At 40.0% G+C, this 25,472-nt stretch overlaps 1 protein-coding gene across 29 annotated transcripts in view; it reads right to left on the reverse strand.

The window, feature by feature from the left end:
- Window positions 1-25,472, reverse strand: part of DTNA (dystrobrevin alpha) — a 391,558-nt gene that overhangs the window by 16,334 nt on the left and 349,752 nt on the right. For 15 of the 29 annotated variants that reach the window (XM_067699356.1, XM_067699351.1, XM_067699352.1 and 12 more), the window contains 5 exons: window positions 22,192-22,279; window positions 20,238-20,335; window positions 16,147-16,260; window positions 9,818-9,914; window positions 7,965-7,985 (listed from right to left, as the gene is read on the reverse strand). In XM_067699356.1, coding sequence (XP_067555457.1) covers window positions 7,965-7,985; window positions 9,818-9,914; window positions 16,147-16,260; window positions 20,238-20,335; window positions 22,192-22,279 — 418 coding nt within the window. Of the gene's footprint in view, window positions 1-6,793; window positions 7,986-9,817; window positions 9,915-16,146; window positions 16,261-20,237; window positions 20,336-22,191; window positions 22,280-25,472 lie in introns of those variants that run through there. The other 14 variants (XM_067699349.1, XM_067699365.1, XM_067699359.1 and 11 more) reach the window with 4 other exon arrangements.

Here is a 25,472-nt window from a genome sequence, read left to right on the forward strand (position 1 = left end):
AATTAAGATGGTAATTCTCAACCTGAGTTGCAGGTGCAGATAATTTAGGACCTTACTGTACATGATCTGAAGTTTTGGTTACAAACTGAAAGCTAAGAATATTAGTACTGCATTCATTGTTCTGTAATATAGGAGATGTTTGCCCATGTAATGAAGCTACTGTTAAGCAGTGATAATTACAAGGTGTGTTTATGTTCTCCTTGAAGGAAGCTCTATATAGAATAAAAAGACATTAGGAGAAAGTTTTAAATATAAACTCGGAGACTGTTAGGGATGGATGTGGTTTACATTCTTCCTAAACTTTCAACCTGTCTTGTCCTGGCATCATCTGTAGAGGATAATTTATAGTTCCAATCATGTCATGCCATATTGCATATGTTAAGTCTCAAATAAAGAATCAAATGAAGTGTAAATTGTTTAATCCCTGTTTTACAGTAAAAGTTGTCTTTGTCGAATTGCTCTGTGATTCAGGGATTCAAATGGGGAAGAGAAAAAAGAAATACTGGTTTCTAATTTTTGGGTAATGTTTCCTGTAGGAACTGTCCTCTTTGCCTATGAAAAAGCAGTATTCTAGCAGCAAGAACAGTGGGATTTTAAAATGAGTAAAGAAAAAAGGAGAACACAACTTCAAAGCCATTTATCTCCTCATTTCAGCCCTTGGCATGAAATAATTCTGAGGCTGTCAAACCTTGAATTTCGCAGTCTTGGTTCTACAATGAGGTCTCTTGGAAACATTTCCTGTTTTAATAATTAGTTTACAAAGGAAGTAAAGTCAGCACGAATAAGAAAATGTAAGAAGTGCATATACAACAGATTAGGTATTCACATAAATTCCACTCCAGTCCACTGGGTCTGGCCAGGGAGAGTGAGGACTCTTCCACAGCAAGGCCCAGAGGTTCATCATCACCCCATTCAAACCCCAGACATGCACCACCAGAGCCGTGCTCTGGAATATTCGATTTAGGTCTTTGCTGTGGGTTCAGCTACTTGCAGTTAAAACACACAACATCAATCTTGTAAAATGCCATGCTGTTAGCTTTCCAGGGCTCAGCGTCACACAGAAAAGTCAAATCTATAAATTGAGGAAAATCCCGAATTAAAAACGAAGCAAAACAGAAAATAACTCGTGTGATGCTCGAGGTGCTGAGGATTCCACTCTCACTCGCAACAGTACCTTGGAGTGGCCTTTCGGGCCCAAGGAAGAGAAGTTTGCCTGCTTGTGAGGCTTTGCAGCCCCTTGCCCCAGCCTGCTCCAGGACGGGTCTGGTTTCCCCCAGCAAACTTGGGCAGCTCAATGTCATTACCACGAAACCTCTGCTTCTGAGGTACCTGGGCATTTCCTTGCTTCCCACACCAATAAGTGACCTCATGTTTGAGTCATGCTTTGCCATGTACACAAGGTTCTCATGTACATCCTCATGGGTTTCTCTCCATGACCCATTGAAGTAGGTCCCATTATGCTAAATGTGCGGTTATGGACCACAATGCTCAGAGAGGTGAAAAGAATTGCCCAGGAGATGGAGCTAGAGTGTCCGAGCTGGGGCCTGAGCCCAGGTGGTCTGCCTGCCCTGGAGTGGGGGGACCTGGATGGGCTATGGCTGGTGACGGATCCTTCAAAGGAGACAGGTGTTGGTTAGGTACCCTGAGATCAAGTGCCTCTCCCTGGCAACCCGTCCTGCACATCCTTTTCAAGACAGGGTCCTCAGCAGAGCTCCTTGCCCTTTCTCATCTGATCTTTTTACCAAGGAACCAGGTGCAGCTGGGAGGAGGGACTGGTGATGATGGGAAGTTGGACAGAGGGGCTGAAGGAAGAAGGCTCCTCTTGGCTACACAGGGTGGCTTACCTTCTCAACCCTGGAAGCCAGATCCTCTTCTGCGATAGATTCACAATAATGATAAAACTCCATTTCTGTATGTAATTTACAGTCTCTAAAGCAAATTTACATACATAGTTTTGTTTTATTCTCCCACTAATCAGTGCTAGGAATGATAGTAACTTATATCTGAATAGCAATTGTCAGTCTAGAAAGCATTTTAATCCCATCTACTTCACTTAATCCTCTCAACAACCATACGAGGTATTATTACTCTCATTTTTCAGGTTAGCAAGCTAGGATCAGAGGTGATAATTACCCAAGGTCTCTGAGCTAGTGAAGGACAGAGATAAAATGGATCCCCAGACCTTAGGCTACAAGGCCAGGACTTTCCCAGGCTGCTCCTCAGAACTGTGGGCACTGTGACCAACCGTCACATACTTCCATCTATGTTTCATAACATACTTTCACTAACAACCTGAAGACTCAGAAGGTGTAGGACACAGACTCACTAGGGAGTGGTGATGGAGCAGTGGCCTAGGGCTTTCTGCTGGGCCAGGCAGTACCTTCTAGTTACTGGGTCATGGAGAGCAGCGTGAGTGCCCAGGATGGAGCAAGCAACCTTCAGGCTGGTTATCAGCCAGTACAGAAATACAGGTCCACAGTCTCTTATCTGCAAATGTGAAATCCAATGGGCAACACATGTTGCTTCATAATTAATGTGAGGCTACTTATGTGGTGTCTGCACTGTATTGCATTTCTAAAACCTCAAAGATTCTGAGTTCCAGACGATCTCTGGACCCAGTGATTTCAGATATGAGGCTGTGGGCCTGCTTTTCAATGTTTGATGGCTGTGCTGGGGCTGTAGTATAGGCCAGCCCTGCTCATACCTGTGCCACCAGGCTCTGCAGCATAGGGTGCTTGTGGGGTTCCCCCCTCCCCTTTGGGTACCGCACCGGCCCCACCTCTTCTTGCTTAACACCTTGTCTCCAAAGGCAACTTTTCCTACACCTTTCTGCCTGTTTCCTGTCTTCAAAACTCCCATCAGTGGTCTTGTGTTAAGAGAAAAATAATGGACTGTGGTTACACGTTAAGGGAAAAACAATTGATGGAGTCTAAATTACACCAATGTGTGAATGGCTAATAGCCACCAACTCCTAAATGAATCTCCAACTGGTGCAACTTCAAGCAGTCTGAGTATATGAAGAATTTAGGTGGAAGATTCTACGCTGAAGTAAAGATTCACTGCATCTTTCCTACAATTTGTGACTCCCCAGTCATGACCAGTCTTTACCCAGACTTGGGGGTAGAACCCTGGCTCCCTGGGTGATCAGGGCCCCATCACCCTTTGTCAGGACACTGGCCAGTTTGATGCATAGTAGACTTATTGCTGGGAACACCATCTCTGTTCTTCTTTTCTGCTGTTCTTGCAGAACCACTAAGGAATGGTAGTTGCCTCTTGGCTTTGGGGTAGATCAGTGAAGATGTCACAGAGTTTCATTTTCACAGGTGAGGCCCCTATAGAATGGTGGCCTCTGGTCTGGTCATGAAGCATGGTTGTCGGCTAACAACTTTAGAAGAGTTAGAATGAATAATCTCTGTGAACATCCTTTCCTGGAAATTATCCGGTAATTAATGGAGCAAAGACTTAAGGGACAATGGTCCATGCAGATCAATATATAGATCTCAAATTCCCGAGAAGAGGGGTGATTTATGGAAGAAGGAAAACATACATCATACTTGGCAAATTTAAAATTGTTCTCTTCCTAGAGAATAAACGAAAAATTCATTTCTACCCTCCATTCTCTGAGTCCACTCAACCTGCTGTTGTATCAATTTTTAAAAAGTCTGACAAGATCCATAAGTTTTCTGATTTTTTTCCAGGAAGTATTTGGGTTTCCACTCAGCACCAGAAAGGAGGGATGCTTCAAGGGAAGTGCCTAATGTCTAATTGTGGAGCCAGCACTGTCTGGAGAAATGGCAGAGCAGATGACCATGAGACAGGAGGAGGCGGTACTATGGACCCTCCCCCACCCAGGTACCCCGCCCCCGAAAGTCAGCCTCTCAGGTTTGGGGGAGAATGCAGTGTAGTCAGGCCTGGTTTTACGTAGCAGCCTGTTTAGCTACATTCAACCCTCTTTTCATCCTTTCTTCCAGTACACACTGACTGACTATCATCATAGGGCTTCTTGTGGGGACACAGATGAGATGACTAATTCTGATTGGTCAGACAGGAGGCACCATTTGCCCTGGGTCTTATAGCAGAGATTTCCAGGCAGAAAAGAGCAAGTACTGGGGTGGGGGGGCGGGGAAGAGCATTCCAGGGCTTGGAGTATTAAGGGCAAGGCGTGGGGATTGTGAGGGGCACTGAAGACACAATGGGAAGCCAGTGGGGTTGATGCAGCAGGTTCTCTGTGGGGAGTGGAGTGGGATGAGGCTGAGAAGGGGTGGAGTCAGGTTTGGGGGCCTCCAGTGTCATAAAAGGGGCTTAGTCTTTATCGTGAAATAAAGCGTCATTTTCTAAGGCTTTTAAGCACAGAAGCAATTTTTACTTTTCTAGAATTAATTAAACAACTCCTAATTTAAAAGAAGTATGAGAGAGAGAGAGAAAGAGAAAGAGAGACAGAGGCTAGGAAGGTATGCTTTTGAACACAGATGTTAGTCCTAATATTGCAGTTGATTATTTATGATGTGACTGATCCCCACCTGCCCTCATTTTTGATCGCTTCACTACTCCATACAATACCCATAAGAGAGGATGAGCAGGGGAAATAATGGAAGGTGAACCTAAACTGTTAAAATCTGTCATTTCTGGCCTGTTCATGTTCCATAATATATCTGGAAGAAGTAGGAACCTGAATGACTATGATTTCCCGAGTTAATTGGGCCATCCAGTAGTAAATAGAGAAGACAATGGGAGCAGTAGATGGAATTTGAAATGATGTGTGACTTTCTTCCCTTGACTGAGACAATTAACTAACAAGTTAATGTAAGGAAGAGAAGCGAGTGTGTGTATGTGCGCATGCGTGTAAAATGTGGGTCAAATTAGAAAAGTTTATACCTTCTCCTGTGTATATGTATACATATATACATACATTTATGCTTATATCTGACTTGCATATAGTATTTCACAAAGTGGTTCCACATTTGTTATCTTTTAAAATCTATACAACAACCCTGTGAGCCATGTATTATCGGTATGTTTGAAATAAACTGCTAGGAAGTTAACTGACTTATTCAAGATCTTATAGTTGTAAGTGAGGAACTGGGACCACCATAACTCAGGGCTAGCTCCAGTAATGTTTCTTAGAAAATTATTATTGAGACCCTACCTTCTGAACTAAAGGATACTTGGTTTTAGACCAGGTCATAGTATTTGGCACTGGAAGGATACCAGAAACTCTGGAATATGCTGTCACTGTTATTATATCCCAGCCGCCTTTGTTATTAAACTTTTTATGAGTGTTCTTTTTATGGTTCCTTCAATAAATCTTACAAATACACAAAGAAGAAAGAGGGTAGGATAATTTCGATTCAAGTTTGTAAAAAAATTTATTGCTTATGATACCATAATCATCATATTATATTACAGGCACCATTTTAAAAAAAAATTCATGTTCTCTCCTCAAGGGGAATAAATTCATGCATTACCTCTAACAAGAAACAGCATAAGTAGGAACTATATATACCAGTATAATAAAATACATTGAACCACACAGACTTATGATAAAGCAAGTAGAGGTTATTAAATCAAGCACAATTTGTTGTGTGTGGTGTCTTAAATATGATTTTACAAAGAGAATGTCGCCAAAGGGGAAAGGCTCATAAATAAAAACAGAATTTAGAAGCAGATGCCAGACTAAAACTTCTAAATTCTCTCCTTAGATCATGTTATACCATGAGAAGTCTATAAATTTGGATGGCATTTGTTTATTTCCTTGTAGAACTGCCTCTGCAGGATTGGGACATATGGGGTTCTGTCTTTAATTTTCACTGAAGGTCAGTATAAGAATCAGCCACACGAAATCTACTGCGTGTGTCTGTTTTATTATTCACTACTTCTATAAAGCTCTGAGTGAAAACTTCATTTTATATTTTATGCCAACAGAAATTTTGGTCCCTTGAGAACTGGCATTTCTGTTCTGATAAAACCACCAATTATGTTTTCCTTTTTTTTTGCCTCACTGCTAGAAAGGTCAGAGTGACACCCTGTCCCTTATGATTAGCACATTTGCATCTTCTTCAGTTTTCGATTTTTCTATTTCCATTTTATGAAGTCACTGTTTATGTCTCTAGTTGTAAGCTGCCTTGGGTCCTTTTTGAAGAGAGGCTTGACTATGTAAGCAAAGAAATGAGTAAGACCCGCAAACACTCTCCCCACCCAGACAACGCATTGCTGACATCTGGGTGTTGCCAATAATGGTCCTTAAGTACCTAGGCAGCAGTACCCACTGCTGGCTGACTTTCAAAGATGTGGCAGCTGTTGAGGGCCCAGTGGGGAGGAACTGGAGGGAAAGAAGGCAGTAATGCTCTTATGGGCGCTGCCATGGTTTGGCTCTATGCATTCATCTGTTTATGAACTTCCTGGTCCACTGAGGCTTTCAAGAATGTGCTGCCTTGGAAATGGTAGAGAGAGGGTCCCCGAGGGAAATGGCTAAAGCAGGGCTGACTGGCTGCAGGATGGTTGCCTACTCTCTCCACTAGGAGAAGGAAGGTTATATGTGAGCCTTATTTCCTTTTTCTATGCACACACTGAGTAAGAGACAGGAAAGAAAAGAGGCTGTTTGCAGAGAAGCACCATGAGATGGCATTTTTCTTTACCATGATCTAAGTGTGTTGTACGTACAACAGCAATACCCCATGTATGCATTTATGGGCAATAATACAGGCAGCAAATGTGTGTCTTTTACCCAGGGGGACTGTCTCTCATTAAAATTTGACTTCAGTTTAGTGAAGTAATTTTTTTCACAAAATACAAATAATGTAATACATTGTCTTTATTGTCTGACATTACAGATTTGTTTTACACTTTCCTTCTTTACAGACCTTGGGAATGAAGGGTAAAAATGTGTCCAGCATTTTGCAAACATTTTTTGTTACACACAAACACGCACAGTGAATAATAGGAAAGAGAATACAGAAGAATGAAAGGTACGTTGAAATCAGATAGGCTGCGGTTCTAATGGATCCATGGAAATACCATATAACTTTTTGATAAGACCAGTAAGTGGGATATATTGTTATACACAGCTTGGTACATGCACTTGAAATGAAAGCTGCTTTTATTTTGCCATTGTTTTATTATTATTGTATTTTGAGTACGCTGCTCCCTCTGCTGGCTTCTGCAACTGGCTACATGGCCAGACAGGGGGCTTCAGTTCAGGCTACAGTTAGACAGTCAGTCACAAGGCTCCTATTTCCAGGGAAGATGTATGTAACACCTTGTGAACTCCTACAGCAGAAAGGTGCTCGGTGGTACGAGAAAGGCTGAAAGTTACCTATTCTTTGGAGATGACTGTCAACCAATGGTAGGGATTCTGGTTTGGGAAGTGAACAGTTACGGAGTACAGTCTTTCTCTTATTAGACTGAGCACGTAACGGTGAGCAGTGGGGAGCAGGGCTTAAACATTATGCAATGAAAGGAGATGTAATTGGCTGGTTTTTACAAAAAGAAGTTCCACATCTTTTCAGTAAAATGGAAACTGAACTGAATATTCACAGCATGAGAGGATGTTGAGGTTAGCTTCTGACGCTGTGGATTCTACCTAGTGTAATGTTAGTGATTGTGGTGAGTGTCTTTCTATGAAGAGAAGGGTCTGATCAACAACCCAGAAGAGCATGAGACTGGTTTGAAACTTAGACCCCTGGAGGTCTAAAAAGTTTCCAACAAGTTAAAGCGTGTTCCCTGTTCTAAAGGACATAATAGCTCTTCTTTTGATGTTGACGGTACTAATAGTTATAAAAAATGCTAAATTTTATATGTCTCCAATCAAGCACTACATTGAAAAGGAAGCAAATTAGTATAATTTTTTTTTTCTCTTTCCAAACTGAAGCATGAACATACATTAGAGGCGAAAGCAATGAGAAAAACGGCAGGACGGCAGGCCCCTCCACTGTTAGTTAAGACCTGCAGTAGGGGACATAACTTACTCCCTGCTTCAATTCTTCTTCCTACAGAAAGATCGAATCAATAATAGTTAGATTACCCAGGGTTCCAATAAGAGCAGGTACACAGTGTGAAGGAATGAAGGTGGGGGAAACCTCAATGTGGTTTTGATGGCAGGTCTTCTCCTGGTGACTTTAGTTCCAAGTCTATTTGGATATTTGAGACTACAGACCCATCTCTTTCCTCCATGCATCCAACCATCCTTCAACATGATTTCTCTCTCTATCCTGCTGTTGGTACATCCTGATACCATAGACTATGCTTAATTAGGCTACGTTGATGCCAAGATAGCTGGTGGTAAATAGACTCCTATCCCATTGCTACAGTGACAGAAGCTACAGAAGTAGAACCAGGTGGCTGTTTTCAGTTTCCTGTCATTCAGTGAAGGGAAAGATGGGATGGGCCCACTTCATTTGGTAGATTTGGAAAAACAAAAACCAGAAAGAGCTTTTTTATATCATCAAATGAGATAATAGGGCAGAAACAGCAAGAGGTTATCTAGTCCTGTCTTAGTTATCTAGTCCTGTCTTAACATAGATAGTACAACAAAAACTGAATTCTGCACTTTATATGTCTAATACAATGAAAAGTAAATTTTGTTTAGTAAAGATAAAGCATTCCTGACACTGATGGCAGGAAAAGTCGACTAAGGAATATAAAAGAATAAAGAAAACAAAAGAAAAAAGTGTTACACTTACATCAGTGCCTGGGACACAGTAGGTTCCAACAAATATTTGTTAACTATTTAATTTTTTTTAATTAAAAAATAAATAAAGAAAGGAAGGAAGGGAGAGAGAAAGAAAAGTAAGAAAAGGAAAGGGAAGGAAAGGAAAGGAAGGGAAAGAAAGAAAGAAAGAAAGAAAGAAAGAAAACAATACAGAAACAATAAATGATGGGGTGTCAGGAATATGGGAGATCCAGGGACTGAAAGGCAGGACATCTTGTCTCACAAGTGAGTTGTCCCAGAGACTTTGCCTATGTCCTTTTATCAGAAGTTTTAGTTCCTGCCTTTGGCATGTCACAGTTCCAGTCCATACTGGTTCATGCTTATTTACATCAGGCAGGATGACAACAGAGCACTGAAACCTCTGCTGGGGCAATCATGGACATGAGGCCATAATTAGTCTACTTTTGGGTTGAAATGCAATTTAGAGCATACTGAAGAAGGGAATAAGATATATGAAAGAAAGAATACCACTTCCCAATGAGAATTATTATTATAACACTCTGCAGAGGACTTCTATAGATCATCTTATTAAATGCTCTACCTGCAGAAAAGTTAAGGAGATATTCCCATTTACAATTTGCATTTGAAACCCAGAGAAGTTATGTGACTTGCTGCTAAAGCCACACAGATTTGACGACAGTTACTGAAATTAACAAAGTTACTCCCCTTAATAAAACTATAATCACCAAAATTATTTAATGGCTGTATCTTCATTTTCTGAATTAGATATTAGCTTCTGTTTAGATTAGTCAGAATTTCTGAAGGCTATGAAATGTAAAATATTTCTAAATAAATCCAGTTTTACTACTTCCAAGGACAAAAGGAACTGTAAATGAGCCAACTGGAAATAAGTTGTGCCATGAAGGTCCTCAGTAGTCTGGTTCCAGGAAATGGACAAGAATGAGCCCTATAATTGACTGCTATCATTTGATGTGCCTAAGAAGAGATACTAAAACTGAGTTTGAAAGCACATTTTGGAGGAACTCACATATAGTAATTGAAAAAACCATTGCACATTATGTGCAAATTTCTTTTATTTTTTTAATTAAAATTTTTTTTTACAAATGCCATAGTTGTAGGTCTAGGAAACATTTATTTGAAACATCTTACCTTTAGTAGCTTCATGAGACCTTCTAACTGGACCATTAGCTCTCTCCGGCTCTCCTGGAGAGCAGACATTCTCTGTTCCAGCTCATCCTTGCGCTGTCTAAGAAAGAAGCAGTTGTCATCAGAAACAGCAGTCAATTCACTGAGCTAATCACATTTGCCAGTCTTGTGGACCGCTAGAAAAAGGGCATCTCTGGGTCTCTGACATAGGTTACCAGGCAGGGAAATGTCAAATGAATGAACAATTATAGCTTGGGTGTATGTTTGTTTGTTAAAAGTCATACTAAAACAGAATTAAACTCTTATTGGATATTTACCCCCATCTACCCTGAATTAACTATTTAATGAAATCTTTTCTGAATGCTTATTACGTCACGGGCCCTGTGCTGTGCCATTGGGTCCCCTTGAGGTAATAAACAAAAACCAAATTGTCACTGAAAAAGGCCAATCCCTCAGATCCTCCAAAACCAAGGACCTTTTTGTAAATCTCACAGAAAACACTGATTACCTTAGTATGTGGAAATCAGATTTAGAAAAGTACATTTTTCATCTCTTCAATTCTTAGTATGCAGTGTGGTGCCTTTCAGAGGAGAAATATTCGTGGTATAGTTTTTATAGTCGATATAAATCTTCTGGCTTCGGTTTGGCTGCATAGAGTGAGGTCAGAAAAAAAGGAGTTCCTATACAATTGTTCTAACAATCTACAAGGTTTGTGTTTGCTTAATTTTGGTTTGTTTTGCAGAACTTCTATCAGCTGTCAGCAAGAATGAAAACAATGAAGGACACGAATATTAATGATTCACATTTCTGAAGTATATTTTCCAAATCTATTTCAAATCTATTATTTCATGACCATTAGTGAAAAAGTAATATATACATTTTTTCCTTGCCCCAAAGGCTCCTGTCTGATTTTGAAATATTGGAAATTATATTTTAAAAAGTGTGTGGATGCTTTAACCACGTATGTGTTAATGTATGACTAAGTATGCCTAATCTCAATGGCACAGACACAATATTAAGTGGACCTATAGCAGGGACTCTGAAATGAAAAACTGACAATATAAAAATGTCACACTGAGGTCAATGACTCATCCAATTAAAAGATATTTTGTGGGAGGACAGGTTATGGATATAAAGGAGACATTTTTAATTTGCTTTCATATAGGCCTTCTCTATAATGAATTATGAATTTAAAACTTATAAACACATCATTCTTTTTGAAAATATTTATACTTTTGGCTTTTATTGCCATTTAAAGCTTATTCCAGAGCAATCCTTCCTTTGATTTTCTTTACAATTGCCTCTTTTCTGAATCCCGAGGACAAGGCACATCATAATTTTATAGACTTTAATTCTATCTTATTTTAGTCTTTGGTCTTCCTGGTCTGTAGCGTTCTAATTTTGAAAGTCTTGCCCAATTCGAAAATATTCTTCAATGACAAACCCATTAGCTGGTTTTTCTTTGACCTTGTCTGCACATGGTGTTCCAACTACATCCTCAGAAGGGCTTGGCAGAAGAGTAGATAATGTTTCTGATTTATTTCCAGTTCTCTTCTAGATACTGTTCTATAAATTTTGGCCTTTTGATCATAAGAGCACTTTGAGAAGAAGGTTGAAGCAAACTTCTAATATTATAGGTAAGAAATATTAAGAGAAGCATCCAAAAACTATCAGAAAAAGTTAGCTTATAGTAATCTATAATTAACCAACATTGAAAAAACCTTACTTGTACATTTATCTTACAGTAGTACTCTTTCAAAACATGACATTTACTCTTTCATGCATTTGATTGAATTACATTTTTAAAAATCATTTAATAATGATAATAATAATTTTTAAAAAATCATTTAATAATGTCTTCTCTATAAGTGTTTATACCAGTGGTTACCAAATGTGGGTAACACATCTGTGGTGTAGCCTCCACTGTTCCAAGGAAAAATGAGAAAACAAGGACTAAGTAGTGATTTTATTTTCATTGAGCTAAAAATATTCACGTCTGAACGAATGCCTTTTATTCTGTCAGATTATTTCTAGCTTTGTGTGTGCGTTAAAACCTACTTTCTTTAGGACAGTGTTGGAACAATAGGCAAAATTTTAATATGAACTGTATATTAGATAATAATAAATAACAATATTAACTTTCCTGAATTTGATGATGATACCATGGTTATACAAGAGAATGTCTTCTTTTTTCTTAGAAAATATATACATAAGTATTTAGGGGTAAAGTGTTACAATGTCTGCAATTTACTCTCAAATGGCTCATCAAAAATGCATATGTAATTTACATATATAAGCATATATAGGGAGATGCAGAAGGGTGTGGCAAAATGTTTGCAACCTCTAGGTGAAGCGTAGAAGGAAATTCATTGTGATATTCTTACAACACTTCTTACATTTTTTTTCAAAATAAAAAGTTGAAAAATATACTGTCATTTATGGAACTTGCAATAACAGATGATGGTAGTTTAAAAATGTCATTATATGGTAAAACAAAAAGTACTCAACTTTATGTTGTTTCCCCAAAATAATAAAAAAATTAAGCTGGTCTAATGAAATTCAAGTCTGGAAACCACAGACGTGCATCAGAGATTATGATTCCATTTTTAATTGGTAAAAACAAAAAAAGTCTCTTTATATTAATAAGTTTTCTCAAAGAATAATTTTATATACTTTGAAAAGAATGCCACGTGTATAATATGATGCTTATTTTTTAGGCAAGGGATAGATATGAAAATTTATACTTGTTTTTCTTAAGATTTGTAGTGTCAAGTTGCTTCTGCAGTTTTCATTAATGTTTTCTTCATTATAGAAAATGGTATTGTCTTTGCAAACATAGTTCTTTAGCTGTCTTTTAATGGTTCTGTAGTGGGAAGCCTCACTAGATCACCTTGCAAAATTTCCCTCAGATACTCCATCCAACATGGGAAGGAAAGACCTAGGGAACCACATGGAATGTTCCAGCCCTTTCTCTGCTTCATCTGTGTCTCTTGATTGCCTGTATTCTTGAAATTATGAGTAAAGCTCAATACTAGAGTAAGATCATGTGAATCTGACTTGACAATCTAATCCACTGTGTTAACCTGATACGTAACTCATCCTCTAATGGCTTCCTATTGTAGGATTGATAGCAATATCCTCAAGATGAATGAACTAAATGAACAATAAAATGGAGGATGATAAATGTGATAGCAGTGTAGATGGACCGGAGGCTGGGAATTAGGAAAGTGTTTATTATAATAGTACAGGCAGGAGATAATTAAGACCCAAGGAACAGAGGTAGAATATACCTGTGATGCTCATTGTGCAGGATCCTGGGCAAGTTATTTAACTTCTGTGAATCTCAGTTTCTTTATCTATAAAAAGACTATAATAGTAATGTCCAGCTCCCAGGATTTTGTTTTTTACAGCTACTGTATGGAACAGTGTATGTAGAGCTTAGTGCATAGAAAGTGTCAGATTAGCACGCAGAAATGTCTATCCTATAATCCTATTCAGTTGCCAGATCTCGGTTGCAAATCTGGCTTTCCACTTTCTTGTGGCTAAAGTAAAAAGGGAAATATGATCATTTAGAAAGGTCATGATGCCCTTAAGATAAAAATAAACTATGCGTTCATGAAAAGCAAAGCTCTGATCTTGCTGCTCCCATTCCCCTACTAAATACATTTCTCCTGTTGGCTTCTCAGTAAGAGGCCCAGAAAGGATGTAACAGGTGGAGAAGACCTCTGTCAAAGCTACAATAAGGAGTCCCTTTGGCAGCTTCACATGGTCGCCCCTCAATGGGAACTCAAGGCCAAAGTAACTGGCGAGAAGTCATTGTTTTGGAACTCTTTGAAAGTCTGAAATGACTAAAAGATAAAACACCCACAGCAGGTTTTCTTAACCTGGGATGTCAGGGTATCTTTGAAATCCCCAAATTGTTAAAAAGTGCTTAGCACAGTATAAATGGTTCATAAGCGTCTAAAGAAATATACGTCAAGGGAGTGTACTTCTTCTTCCAGGCAGAAGAAATGTGGAGAATATGGAAGCAGGCAAGTTAATCAGCTAGGATTTAGGTGTCTCAAGCCTCAAGCCTTATGTGTGGGCCACCAGCTGACAGTGAGGGCCGAAAGTCTAGAAGTTCCCCACAGAACCAGACTCCTTAGTGTAGCTTTGAGCTAGGCTGGGGTCATGGGAATGCCCACGAGTCAGGGCCAGAGGATGGTTAAAATTATTCGTCTGTTCCAAGATAGCAACATCAAGGAGGGAAGAAATATCAGTTGGAAAAGTCATCATCAGTGAACCAGGCACATAAAGATGCCTTCCCAGATGATATCATCCTAATGGAACCAAATACTTTGGGAAGCAAATGCTAACTGGGGGGAACCAGTGAAAATGCTTATGAAAATTCCTAGTCACCACCCTTCCACTAGCGAATGGGATGGCCAGTGAAGAGGTATAAAGAACATTCCGGGCAGAGACAGGGTGCCCTGAGGTGTAGATGAATGACTATTCTATTTCTAAGTTGGTTTATTCATTTATATTTCTGTGTACACTAGACTTAACTTTCTTGTAAGTCTCGAGGGCCTACATGATCCTATTTGGCAAAAGATGCTTTCAAGCAGTGATTTTACTTTCATATGCCTTTGAGGAGGAGGATGTAGAACATCCCTTTTTCCTTCTTTTCATTTTCATCCCTTCTGGGTGATGGTAGTAGAATGTGCAAGAATTTCTAATACATCTCTGTGAAAGTAGGACCAGAAATCCCATACGTTGAAAAGGAAGAATTTCTGTTTCTTCCATTAAATTATTTTGTTCTTCCAAAGTATGACGTGATCTCTTCACATCAAGCAGCCCCCACGAGATGCAAGTTCTATAGGTCTCCTTTCCATAACTCAGGCCTTTGGTGGGTTTGCCCCTCTAGCCAGGTGCACAAACCTGGGGAGACTGGATCCCAGCTGCGAGGCAGGGCCTGCCCCCTGGCCAGATGTGCTGAGTGCCCAGATGTTAATATGGCCAAAGGGCAGGGTTAGAGTGGAACCCCCGGAAACATCCATGACTACAATCAATAGGGACTTGATAAAATCCAAATATAGCCATAGAGAATCTGCTTAATTTAGTCTCTTTGTATAGAGGAAGTAAGTGGCACTCTAACTCTGACAAGAGTTTCTGAGAAGAGGCATCTGTACTTATTATAAAAATTATGCCTCAGAGTTAGATTTACCTGAAATATACTTGGCATCCAAATTGAAAGATGGAAAGAATGTTATACTTGCTAACTTCAAGTGCTTTGTGAAATATCCATATGACATTTTCATGAGGGAGTGTCTTTGAGTTTATGTTTGTGTTGTTTACTACACAGACAGGTTTGGGTAAGTGCCGTATTCAAGGTATGGTGGTTAAGTCTGATTGGAGCCCATGGTGTGACTCTCCTTTTGCACGTGGTCACAGTCCTCATCCACGTCTTACTACCCTCTACCGGCCTGACCCTGAGAAGTGCCCTGAAATTCAGGGCTTGAACCAAATGACCTTCTTAGGTCCTTCCCAACTCAAATATTTCATGATGACAGACTAGGTAACACCAGGCGTTTAAATTCATTTGTAGAACAAGAAGGTATGAAAATCTGTATGCAAAGCTATTAGGGACCAAGATTTAGAGATAATTTATGGGTCACAGGTAAATTTTTAAATTTAAAAAACTGTGATGATTCTTTAGTTGTTCACATGTTTGTTTTGTTGATCACTTTTATCATAAACCTATTGTTGATAGCGCAAATAACTAAAGAGAGTTGAGTTCAAATTTTTTCCAGTAAGACAGATATAGAGAACAAACAAGTGGCTACCAATGGGGAAAGGGAAGGGAGGAGTGGCAATATAGGGGTAGGACATTAACAGGTACAAACTATTATGTATAAAATAAGCTATAAGGATATAGTGTACAACACAGAATACAGCCAAGATTTTATAAAAACTATAAATGAGGTATAACTTTTAAAAATTGGGGCATCACTATGTTGTATACCTGTAACTTATATAATACTGTACATCAACTATACTTTAATTAAATAAAGAGAGTGTACTATAAAAAATTCTATTTTCCGGTGAAACATTTTGTTTCGGATCTAAAGAACACTGTTTCCTTTTCTCTGTGTCAAAGAAAAAAAAAAAATAAATAAACAGCCTCTTTCCCAAACCTGCAAATTCCAGCAATTAGATGTGTGCTATTAAAAAAAACCCAAACAGATGTTAGCAGCTATGGTGGCTGAGGACCGTTTTCTGGTGGACACTGTTAGACTTTATTGATGATCTCAGACACCTGTATTTCCTGAGACGCCTTGGGCTCCTTTTCTTACCTGAGGAGGCGGAGCTCTGCCAGCAGAGTGGGGTTTTGCTGCGCCTTCTCTGGAGTGGGCTGAGAAGCTTGTTCATGCTCTAGCCGCAGCCTCTGGATCTCCTGTAAGATTTCTCTTGGGAGAGAGGAGGAAGGTAAGAAACCCAGGTCAGTTAACTTCCAGGATGTCCAGGATCTAACATCTGAGTAGATCAGGGCCACCAGAACAAAGAAAGAAGGGGTCATCCTATGTGTTGGAGCAGAACCAACCCTCATTACCTGACTGTGTTTACGAGGTGTTGGCTGTAGCTAGTTGGGTTAGGGAACCATTGACCGAAACCTCCCGCCTTGGCCAGGTACGATGATAACTGATGACTGCTTGCCTGAGTTGTCTCACAACAGGAGGTTCCGATAAGGAACATGGTGCTCCCACTAAAAACTAACCAGGAGAATTTGGGAGGGGCCAAGACAGGGAGGAGACAACCAATCTCCCAGAATCCTTCGTGCTGGAATCCATCTTGGATGAGAGATGCGCGCGCCGCCAGGAAGGACCCTGAGTCAGACCAAATATGGGCCAGACAAGATGATTGGCCAGAGACAACCCGGAAACTAACCCCATTACCATAAAACCTGAGACCGCGAGCCACATGGCAGAGCAGATCTCCTGCGTTCCCTTACCCTGCTGCTCTGACCCCGGGCGCCCGTTCATTCCCAATAAACTCTTTGCTTTGTCAATATGTGTCTCCTTGGACAATTCATTTCTGAGTGTTAGACAAGAGCCCACTCTCCGGCCCTGGAACATTGTTGCCCCTTCCTGCAACAGTTGGGTGCTCTGGGTGAGCGGATACTGCCTTCATCTCCAGTACATCCAAACTAGGAAGACTCTGCAATATGTCATTGGAGCCTTCAAGCTGAGTGTTCTCCCCAGGACCTAACACTCTCTCTAGTCAGTAATATAATGCTGTGGTAATGTGTTCAACTTTGCAAAGTGCACTGCTTAAGAGACAAAAATGAATCTTCCACTTATTTATGATCTCAGTCTGACACCATAAAGTACCTGCAGCTACCAAGTAAGAGATGCTTGGAAAAAATAAGGATAAATGGTGCTCATTTTGCAAAACTAAATAACCCCATTCTCTCACCAGGACTGAAATTCTTCTCACTGAATTTATCTGAGAAGCCCCCAGGTAGGCAAAATTCTTTCTCTTTTCTTTAATATTTTCAGCCTTAACAATGTATCTGAATAAGGGTAGCCTTGTGAAGGAAAGTGCTTTTAAAAGGATTCACTGTAATTGAGTCTGTGACATAAGAGTGCTATTGGTGTGACCCCTATCAGGGGTGAGACATGTCAGTCTATTATTGATGTTGGGGCCTGGGCTGCCCTGTACTGAGGTGAACATTAGGCCAGCCATAAGGGATGGGTGACCGATGTAAGACAAATTATCCCTAAGTGAGTTAGAAGCTATTAAGCAAGGTTAGAAGTCACAGGTTCTTGGGGGAGGGGTCAGTCTCCCATCCAGCAAAATGCAGAAGAGCCCATAAGATAGAACGAAGCACCAGGAATGGAAGGTGAACTTGGTGAGCAAGGGGGATGGGTGGCTTTCCATCTGAGAGGCTGATTTACAACCTCCTGCTTCACAAACAGGCCAGAATCAAGAAGCTAATTACCAGTGAGTCACTACACCTCTCATGGGTATGGTGGGAGCTTGGACCATAATTCAGTGGTTTTCAACTTGTTTTTTTGTCCCCCTTGGTGTTCTATAGTGGAAAATTTTCTTTAAAAGAAATCTTCCATGGAAACCCAACATGTCACACAGTTAAGAAAGAACTTCTCTGGTTAAAGAAAGGGAGGTGCCCTGTGCTACTAGCTCTTCTTCCTCTTCATACACCCCTACAGGGCCCCTGAACTCCCAGAGAGCCCAGCCTGAACATCAGTGAACTGAGATTTCCAAGATCTTGAGGGCTAACATCCCGACATTCTGTGACTTCCACTAGTTCTCCTTGTTGGTCCTCAGGACAGAACCATGACACAGCCATTTAGCCCAAGGAAGAAAAAGAGAGAAGCAGCTCTGATCAGATGAGAATAAAGGTAAGATAGGTAAGGAGCATGAAGTGCTTAGACTACACCCAGGGACTGTGCTGTCTTCTTTAGTCTTATTTAATCCTCATAACAGTTCTATTGTATATAGACTAGTATAGTACCAAGAGTTTTATTGGTACTGCTATTATCTGTTTTATGAATGAGGGAATCAAGCACATACCAGTTAAAAGTCTTGCCCAATTTCAATAAGTAGGTGGTAGCAGTCATTTGAACTCAGGCAGGTTTGCCCCAAAGCCCATATGTGTTCGACTCCTTCAGTCTTTGGTACTTGCTTGGACAGGTCTAGCCTAGGCAGGCTGTGACTTCCACAATGTAATCTGAAGAGTCCAGCTACTCCTAATACTAACTCTAACTGGCTCCTCTAAGGAGGCTCTAAGAAAGCATTATCTTCTAAAGATCATTTCTGAAATGTCTAAATGACTATGTAGGGTAGTCATGGAGTCAAGTGAGGAATTCTATCCTTCCTTGAAGCCCAGAGATCTGATTATTGGGTTAACTGTCACTTTGGAGACCATGGGATCCCTGGGTGAATTTCCGTGGTGCAGGAACTGTGACCTGGATAAGCTTCTGGGATGTGGTTTTGGGGCCTTTGGAAGGCATGAGGCCGTTGGCTTAGATGAGTTCAGGATGGACTAGATGCTCTTCAGGCACGGGGTGGGGAAAGAACTCAGGGAAAGGATGAAGCTCTCTTTCTGCCATCTCTTCTCATTTCCATTCCTTTATTCCCTCTCATCCTAAAAACATGTATTCAGAGACTGCAATCCCAAAATGCCCTAGAAGCAAGCAGTAAGAGTGGTAGCATGGTACAGCCAGCACATTCACGGGGTTTCTTGCTGATTCTGGAATCCCACATGGAGGTAGATATCCCTGGGGTATTTCCTTAAAGGAAGTCCCGATTTCCCCTCAAGTGTGCTATCCCCATGCTGAGTGGAAGCAGAGAATCGGAAGGGAAAACAAAGTGCTTTGGAGAGATGGGAGAGTAGATTAAAATTGCAACCAAGATATTTGTGGGATTGTAAATTTTCACTTTAGTCTTGTTTTCTTTCTAAGAATATGAAAATGTGCCAAGTGAGTTTGTATCTTCCTTTTAAGATTTTTTTCTATAGAATTTTAAAGAATAGCATGACCGGGCTTCCCTGGTGGTGCAGTGGTTGAGAGTCTGCCTGCCGATGCAGGGGACATGGGTTCGTGCCCTGGTCCGGGAGGGTCCCACATGCTGCAGAGTGGCTGGGCCCCTGAGCCATGGCTGCTGAGCCTGCGCGTCCGGAGCCTGTGCTCCGCAACAGGAGAGGTTGCAACAGTGAGAGGCCCGGGTACCGCAAAAAAAAAAAAAAAAAAAAAAAAAGAATAGCATGACTATTTATCCCAAAAATTTCAGGTCAAACCCTACAGGTATGCAACAATGATCAAAACCTCCTCCTTTACCGGTCTGATCTCAGAAGGGACATCAGTGTTTAAAGATGAGATTAAGTATTAAGACAGCTTGGTGTTGTTCTAAGAAATACAGAACGTACAAGTTGTTCTTATATGAGGCTTACTCAGCATTGAGTTTGAGATCTGACTCAGATATTTATTCCTTTCTCACTCAGTATATATTGACTGAGTTTCTACACTGTTACAATGTACCAGGCATGGTTCTGGAGCTCAGGGGCCATTTGTCACAGCCTCTGTTCTCAAAGAACTTCCATATCAGTCAGGGAAGACAGACAATAAAAAGGAAACAAACACTTAAATGCGACTTTTTTTCAGAGAGAGATGTCATACACACACACACACACACACACACTCACACACACACACGGATATAACAGAGAGTGGTTCCTGGAATAGGAGGTAGTGGGAGAGATCAGAGAGGTGATCTTTTAGGAGGTGGCATTTGAGCTGAGATCTGAGTGATGGGAAGGAGCCATCTCTGCAGAGACCCCGAGGAAGAGCTTTCTAAGCTGCGAAAACAACCGATACTTTAAAGGCTGTAAAGAAAGAAAGAAGCAGTTGTGTCCCAAAAACCTTACCTGTTCTTGTTTTCTAGTTCTGCGATCAGCTGCCTTTGTTGCTTATTTGCATCAATGGTGAAGGAGATGTCAGGGGCACTCCTCTGCTGCACTGGCTGCTGGAAAATATGTGGTTTATACTATTTAGTACTGGGAAGGGGAACTGACCTGTGTTTGAAAAGACAGGAGTCGTGAGATATGCACAAGAAAGAAAAAACTATTTCTATCAAAACAAAAAAAGCAAAACGTAAAATTAAATGGCCATTCCTCTCCTAAGGACCAGCTTTTTTGGGGATCTGGAGCACATCTATGCAGTGGAAAGCAGAATAGAACCCTTTGGCAGGCAAATATACAAAACATGGGAAAAATTGGTTTTTAGCTTTCTGACTTGAAATCTTTGGGGAACTAGTTCATTCTTGCCATGCTGTTCCCATCGCAACTCTTCTTTCAGTAAAGGTGGGGTTAAAAAAATATATCACTGCTGAAGTATCTCTTTCTCTAGAGTTACTGTTTAACCACTGTAATATACAATTAAAAATTGTATAGCTTTAAAGTCATAGTTAATATGACTTTCTTTTCTTCTTTTGGTCAACATACTTCTAGCATTTCTGTATTCATATATGTAATTTTACACTGATGGATTGCAACCAGCTTTAACAACTGGTGTATATGCAGTCATAACTTTCTCCATTCTTTTGTTTTTTTTAATAAAGTTATTTATTTTTGCCTGCGTTGGGTCATCATTGCTGCGCTTGGCCTTTCTCTAGTTGAGGCAAGCAGGCTACTCTTCATTGCAGTGCATGGGCTTCTCATTGCGGTGGCTTCTCTTGTTGCGGAGCATGGGCTCTAGGCACGTGGGCTTCAGTAGTTGTGGCATGTGGGCTCTAGAGCACAGGCTCAGTAGTTGTGGCGCACGGGCTTAGTTGCTCCGCAGCACGTGGGATCTTCCCGGATCAGGGCTCGAACCCGTGTCCCCTGCATTGGCAGGCGGATTCTTAACCACTGCACCACCAGGGAAGTCCCTCTCCATTCTTACATAATCACATATATATAAGAATATGATTATATAAGAATATATATGTATATATACCTCATGTACCATATTTATATATGTATTTATGTGTATGTGTATTTAGTCAAGGGCTTATTTGATATTGTTTTGTAAAAGCAGGGTCAGATTATGTAGACTTCCCTGTGCCTTGCCTTCTTTGCTCTACCGTACATTATAGAAATTCCTCAATGTCAGTCTTTAGTGCTTTTAAAGCAAATTAAAAAAAATTACAACTAATCTTTCTACCAAAGAATGCCAAGCTTTAAAAAATAACACCCATTGCCTAAGCCCAAAGACATGGTGAAACTCAGCCTGATTTTTCATTTCTAGAAAACTAACCATAGGGAAAGGTTTAAACTTGGTAAAGGTCTGGCTTTTATAAAGCTTTTCTATCATTTTTAATTAGCATTTCTTTTAACAAAGAAACGATTTGTGTTGCTAATGAAGAAGTGTGAGGTCCTATATTTTATATCCTAAATGGTCTTCTATAGCTGGCATATGGGAACTTTGACATGTGATGCAGAGTTTTCTTTTGATTTTATGACATAATTTTCTCTTTCTTGCTATATTGAGAAAAGTAGAAACAACTTTTGATATATATTTCTTGATATATTGATAAAAGTAGAAACTTATCTGAGCCAGTTGTGGATTTGAATCATTGCTTGTTCTTTATATTAACTGATTAGGAATTATCCAGAGAAATTGGGTATTGGTCTGGTTCAGCACTATTGTAACAGGAATACCTCGAGCTCTGACTCATGCTAGACCAGAATGATAGCTGGAAAGTGAAAATGGAAGCAGTGGAAGGCCAGATCGTTTTTTAGGTCTTGCAGACGGCACAGTAGCAACTACTCAGCTCTGCTGTTGTGGCGTCAGCTATTAGGGTAACAATCAACGTGACATCCGCTCGTTCAGAGTACTTACAGACGAAGTGGACTCTGCTGCCAGTCTTGCCGCGTATCTGGCGATCAGCCGGTGCTCTTCATCAAGCCGGGTGGAGCTCTCAAGCATACTATTGAGAACAGAGCAAGAGTCAGTCAGGCAACTGAGAAAAGACGGGAATATTCATACTACCACCTGGAGTGGGTTGGCTATTTCAATGTTTCAGTGCAAAAAATTTGATCGTTATACAAAATCCTATTAGGTTAATGACATCAGACCTGGATTCATGATGTGATCTAATATGTGGCCAGGAAGGTCCTTAATAAATCCTACCTTACAAAGAAATCTCCAAAGAGGAGTGACTTTCCTGATCAACATTTCTGATGAAAGAATACTTTCTCTTTAATTTAGTTATATTGCCTTTAACAATTTAATTTCCTTATGACAAAGTAATACACGTCTGAAACCAACATGATAGACAATATGAAAGCAAGAAGGAAGAAGAAACCAATTTGTTCAGCCTCCAGTGATCCCCCACTCCTGGTATTGTGTAATCCTCTTCATTTATTGTAGTACGGCTGGACTTAACAGACTTAATTCTAATGCATAGAATGTGGCGGAAGTAATGGAAGGTAACTTCCAAGATTAGGTTATAAAAAGACCCTGGCTTCTGTCTTGGGCATGTTTTCTCTCTCTCGAGCCCTTCTGGATTGCTTGCCCTGTGGGAAGCTGGATGCCATGCACAGGCGGCTCTGTGGAAAGGCCCACATGAGGAGGAACTGAAGCCAGCCAGTAACCATGGGACTGGATCCCCTTCCGTAGAGCCTTTAGATAAGATCACAGCCCACCCACAGCTTGATTACAACCTCGAGAAAGTCCTGAGCCAAACATGGATTCCTCACCCACGGTGTTTGTTCTTTTAAGCTGCTGAGCTCTTGGGTAATTTGTTATGCAGCAATACACAATGAATATAATTCTCATCTACAGTACTACTACCCAGGTAACTTGCCATTTTATATTTACTTCCAGAGAAGTAGAATTATGGTAGTGGCTTCTAATGACATGAGTGGGAATCATTTAGTGTCTCCTATAAATTTATAAAAATTCTTCCTATTAGAATAAGAATAATCTGACCCCTTAAAAAAACTAATGCAAATAGAAGCATTTTCAACTCTCCTAGAGAGTTGATATTTCAGAAAGCCCTTCATGTAAGACTAAGTTTTGGATGCCACTAAAAAAAAAATTCTGTGAAACATACCAGTAACACTAATCCTGTTAATAGACTAGTTGGTCATAGTTTAGTTTATCAGTTATTATGGTGAGTATCAGGCCAGGATCAAGATTAGAAACCAGTTCCTCTCAATCCCCAAATATACTTATATTCTCCACTGGCTTATATTTAAGCCTGTTCCTTAAAGAAAAAAAGTCAATACTCATGGTTATACGTGAAAAATGACACACTTCTATGCCAATGTTAAGGTTGTAAAAATTATCCACTGAAAGACTTGGATCCATATAAAGTAATATACATTTATATTATTTATTTGTACACTTACATAAAAAGTAAACATGCAACATAGTCTTTCAACCTTTGTTCTAAAGTGAGAAGATGAATGAAAATTGCAGCATATTAGCTATGTCACTTCCAAGTAGCTCTTCTCTGCTTGGTGGAATCTGTTACTGTAACATTTTTTTCTGGTCATTTGGAAGATATTCCTGTTTCCCTTATCTATGTGCTAGTCTATATTCCTCACATATGTAAACTGTACCTGTTCTTATCCTGAATTCTTCCACTAGATTTAGCCCTTTTCTCTAAGTTACCGTACCCTACCTAGAATATTCCTGAATTTCTCCATTTACCAAGTCACTTCTTCATCCTCAGAAAAAGAGCCTTCACTTTCCTGCTGCCTAAATGAGACAATGCATGTAAAAAACGTCAAGCTGGTGTGATGCCTAGAACACATTAAATGCTCAAAAATATTAGGTAATACAATTTTATTATTATTTTGCCTCTTGAGTAACCTGTTCGGATTCATTAATGATTCTTGGCTCCTTCAAAATGTCATCTACAATCCAACAGCTATCTAGAGCAGGGCTTCTCAAACATTAGTGTGTATACATATCACGTAGGGATCTTGTGAAAATGCAGTCTCTGATTCTGGAGTGGGGGTGGGGTGGGGGGGTAGGATGGGACCCCAGAATCTGCATTTCCAACAAACTCTCAAGATACGTTGGTATTGCTGGTCCAAGGACAACACTTTGAGTAGCAAGGATCTAGAAGATCTTGAAAATAAAATGGAAAAGTTAAACACATGAAATGAACCCCAAATGTAAGCCATATAAAAGACATCATTTTTCATATCCATATAGCATTGTGATATTTTCACACAAATTCCCTTAAGACAGATATTCTAGGATTCAGGGCTCACCTATGTGTAGTATTAATCCCAGTGGATTGAGATTTCAACCAGCATACAAATTTAAAGTTGGAATAAGAAACTATTTTTACTAGCAAAAGGCTGAATTAGTTCTGGACAATGGATGCTTTAAAACAGATGTTTAAAGCAGATGTGTTAGGACTTCCCTGGTGGCGCAGTGGTTAAGAATCCACCTGCCAATGCAGGGGACACAGGTTTGAGCCCTGGTCCAGGAAGATCCCACATGCCTCAGAACAACTAAGCCCGTGTGCCACAACTGCTGAGCCTGCACACCTAGAGCCTGTGCTCCGCAATGAGAAGCCACTGCAATGAGAAGCCCGTGTACCGCAACGAAGAGTAGCCCCCAATCACCGCAACTAGAGAAAGCCCGAGCACAGCAACGAAGACCCAACACAGCCAAAAATAAATAAATAAATAAATAAAAAGAAAAGCAGATGTGTTATAAAACACATCTGCCCTCTGCAGTGGTTAAAAATAATAACTGAATTTCTTGTTACAGCTTCAATGAGAAAGTGAAAGTTTATGCTGTCCTTACTTTAAACATAAAACCACCCAAGAAAGAAACAATTTAATTTGATTTTAACACATTGGTCATTTTCTGGCTGCTGTATTAGAGACCATATGCCTAACTCAACACAGTTTGTGTAGACAACAAGGCCCAAAGCTCCAAGCCCAGGACGATGATCTGTTTGAATGCCTGAAAGTGACTTTGTCAAAAACATTTGTGTTTTGATAAATAAATAATAAAAAAAACCTTGATAAAAAACCTCATGATAAAAGTGCCTTTTATCATGAATGACCAGCAAGTATAAATAATATGAAGGTTATATCAAAAAAAAAGCCTCCTGGAAATGTAAGAAGGGAAGTTATGGGGTTTCATCTAGT

The sequence above is a fragment of the Pseudorca crassidens genome, chromosome 12 (genome assembly GCF_039906515.1).
Source record: "Pseudorca crassidens isolate mPseCra1 chromosome 12, mPseCra1.hap1, whole genome shotgun sequence".
Classification (NCBI taxonomy): domain Eukaryota; kingdom Metazoa; phylum Chordata; class Mammalia; order Artiodactyla; family Delphinidae; genus Pseudorca; species Pseudorca crassidens.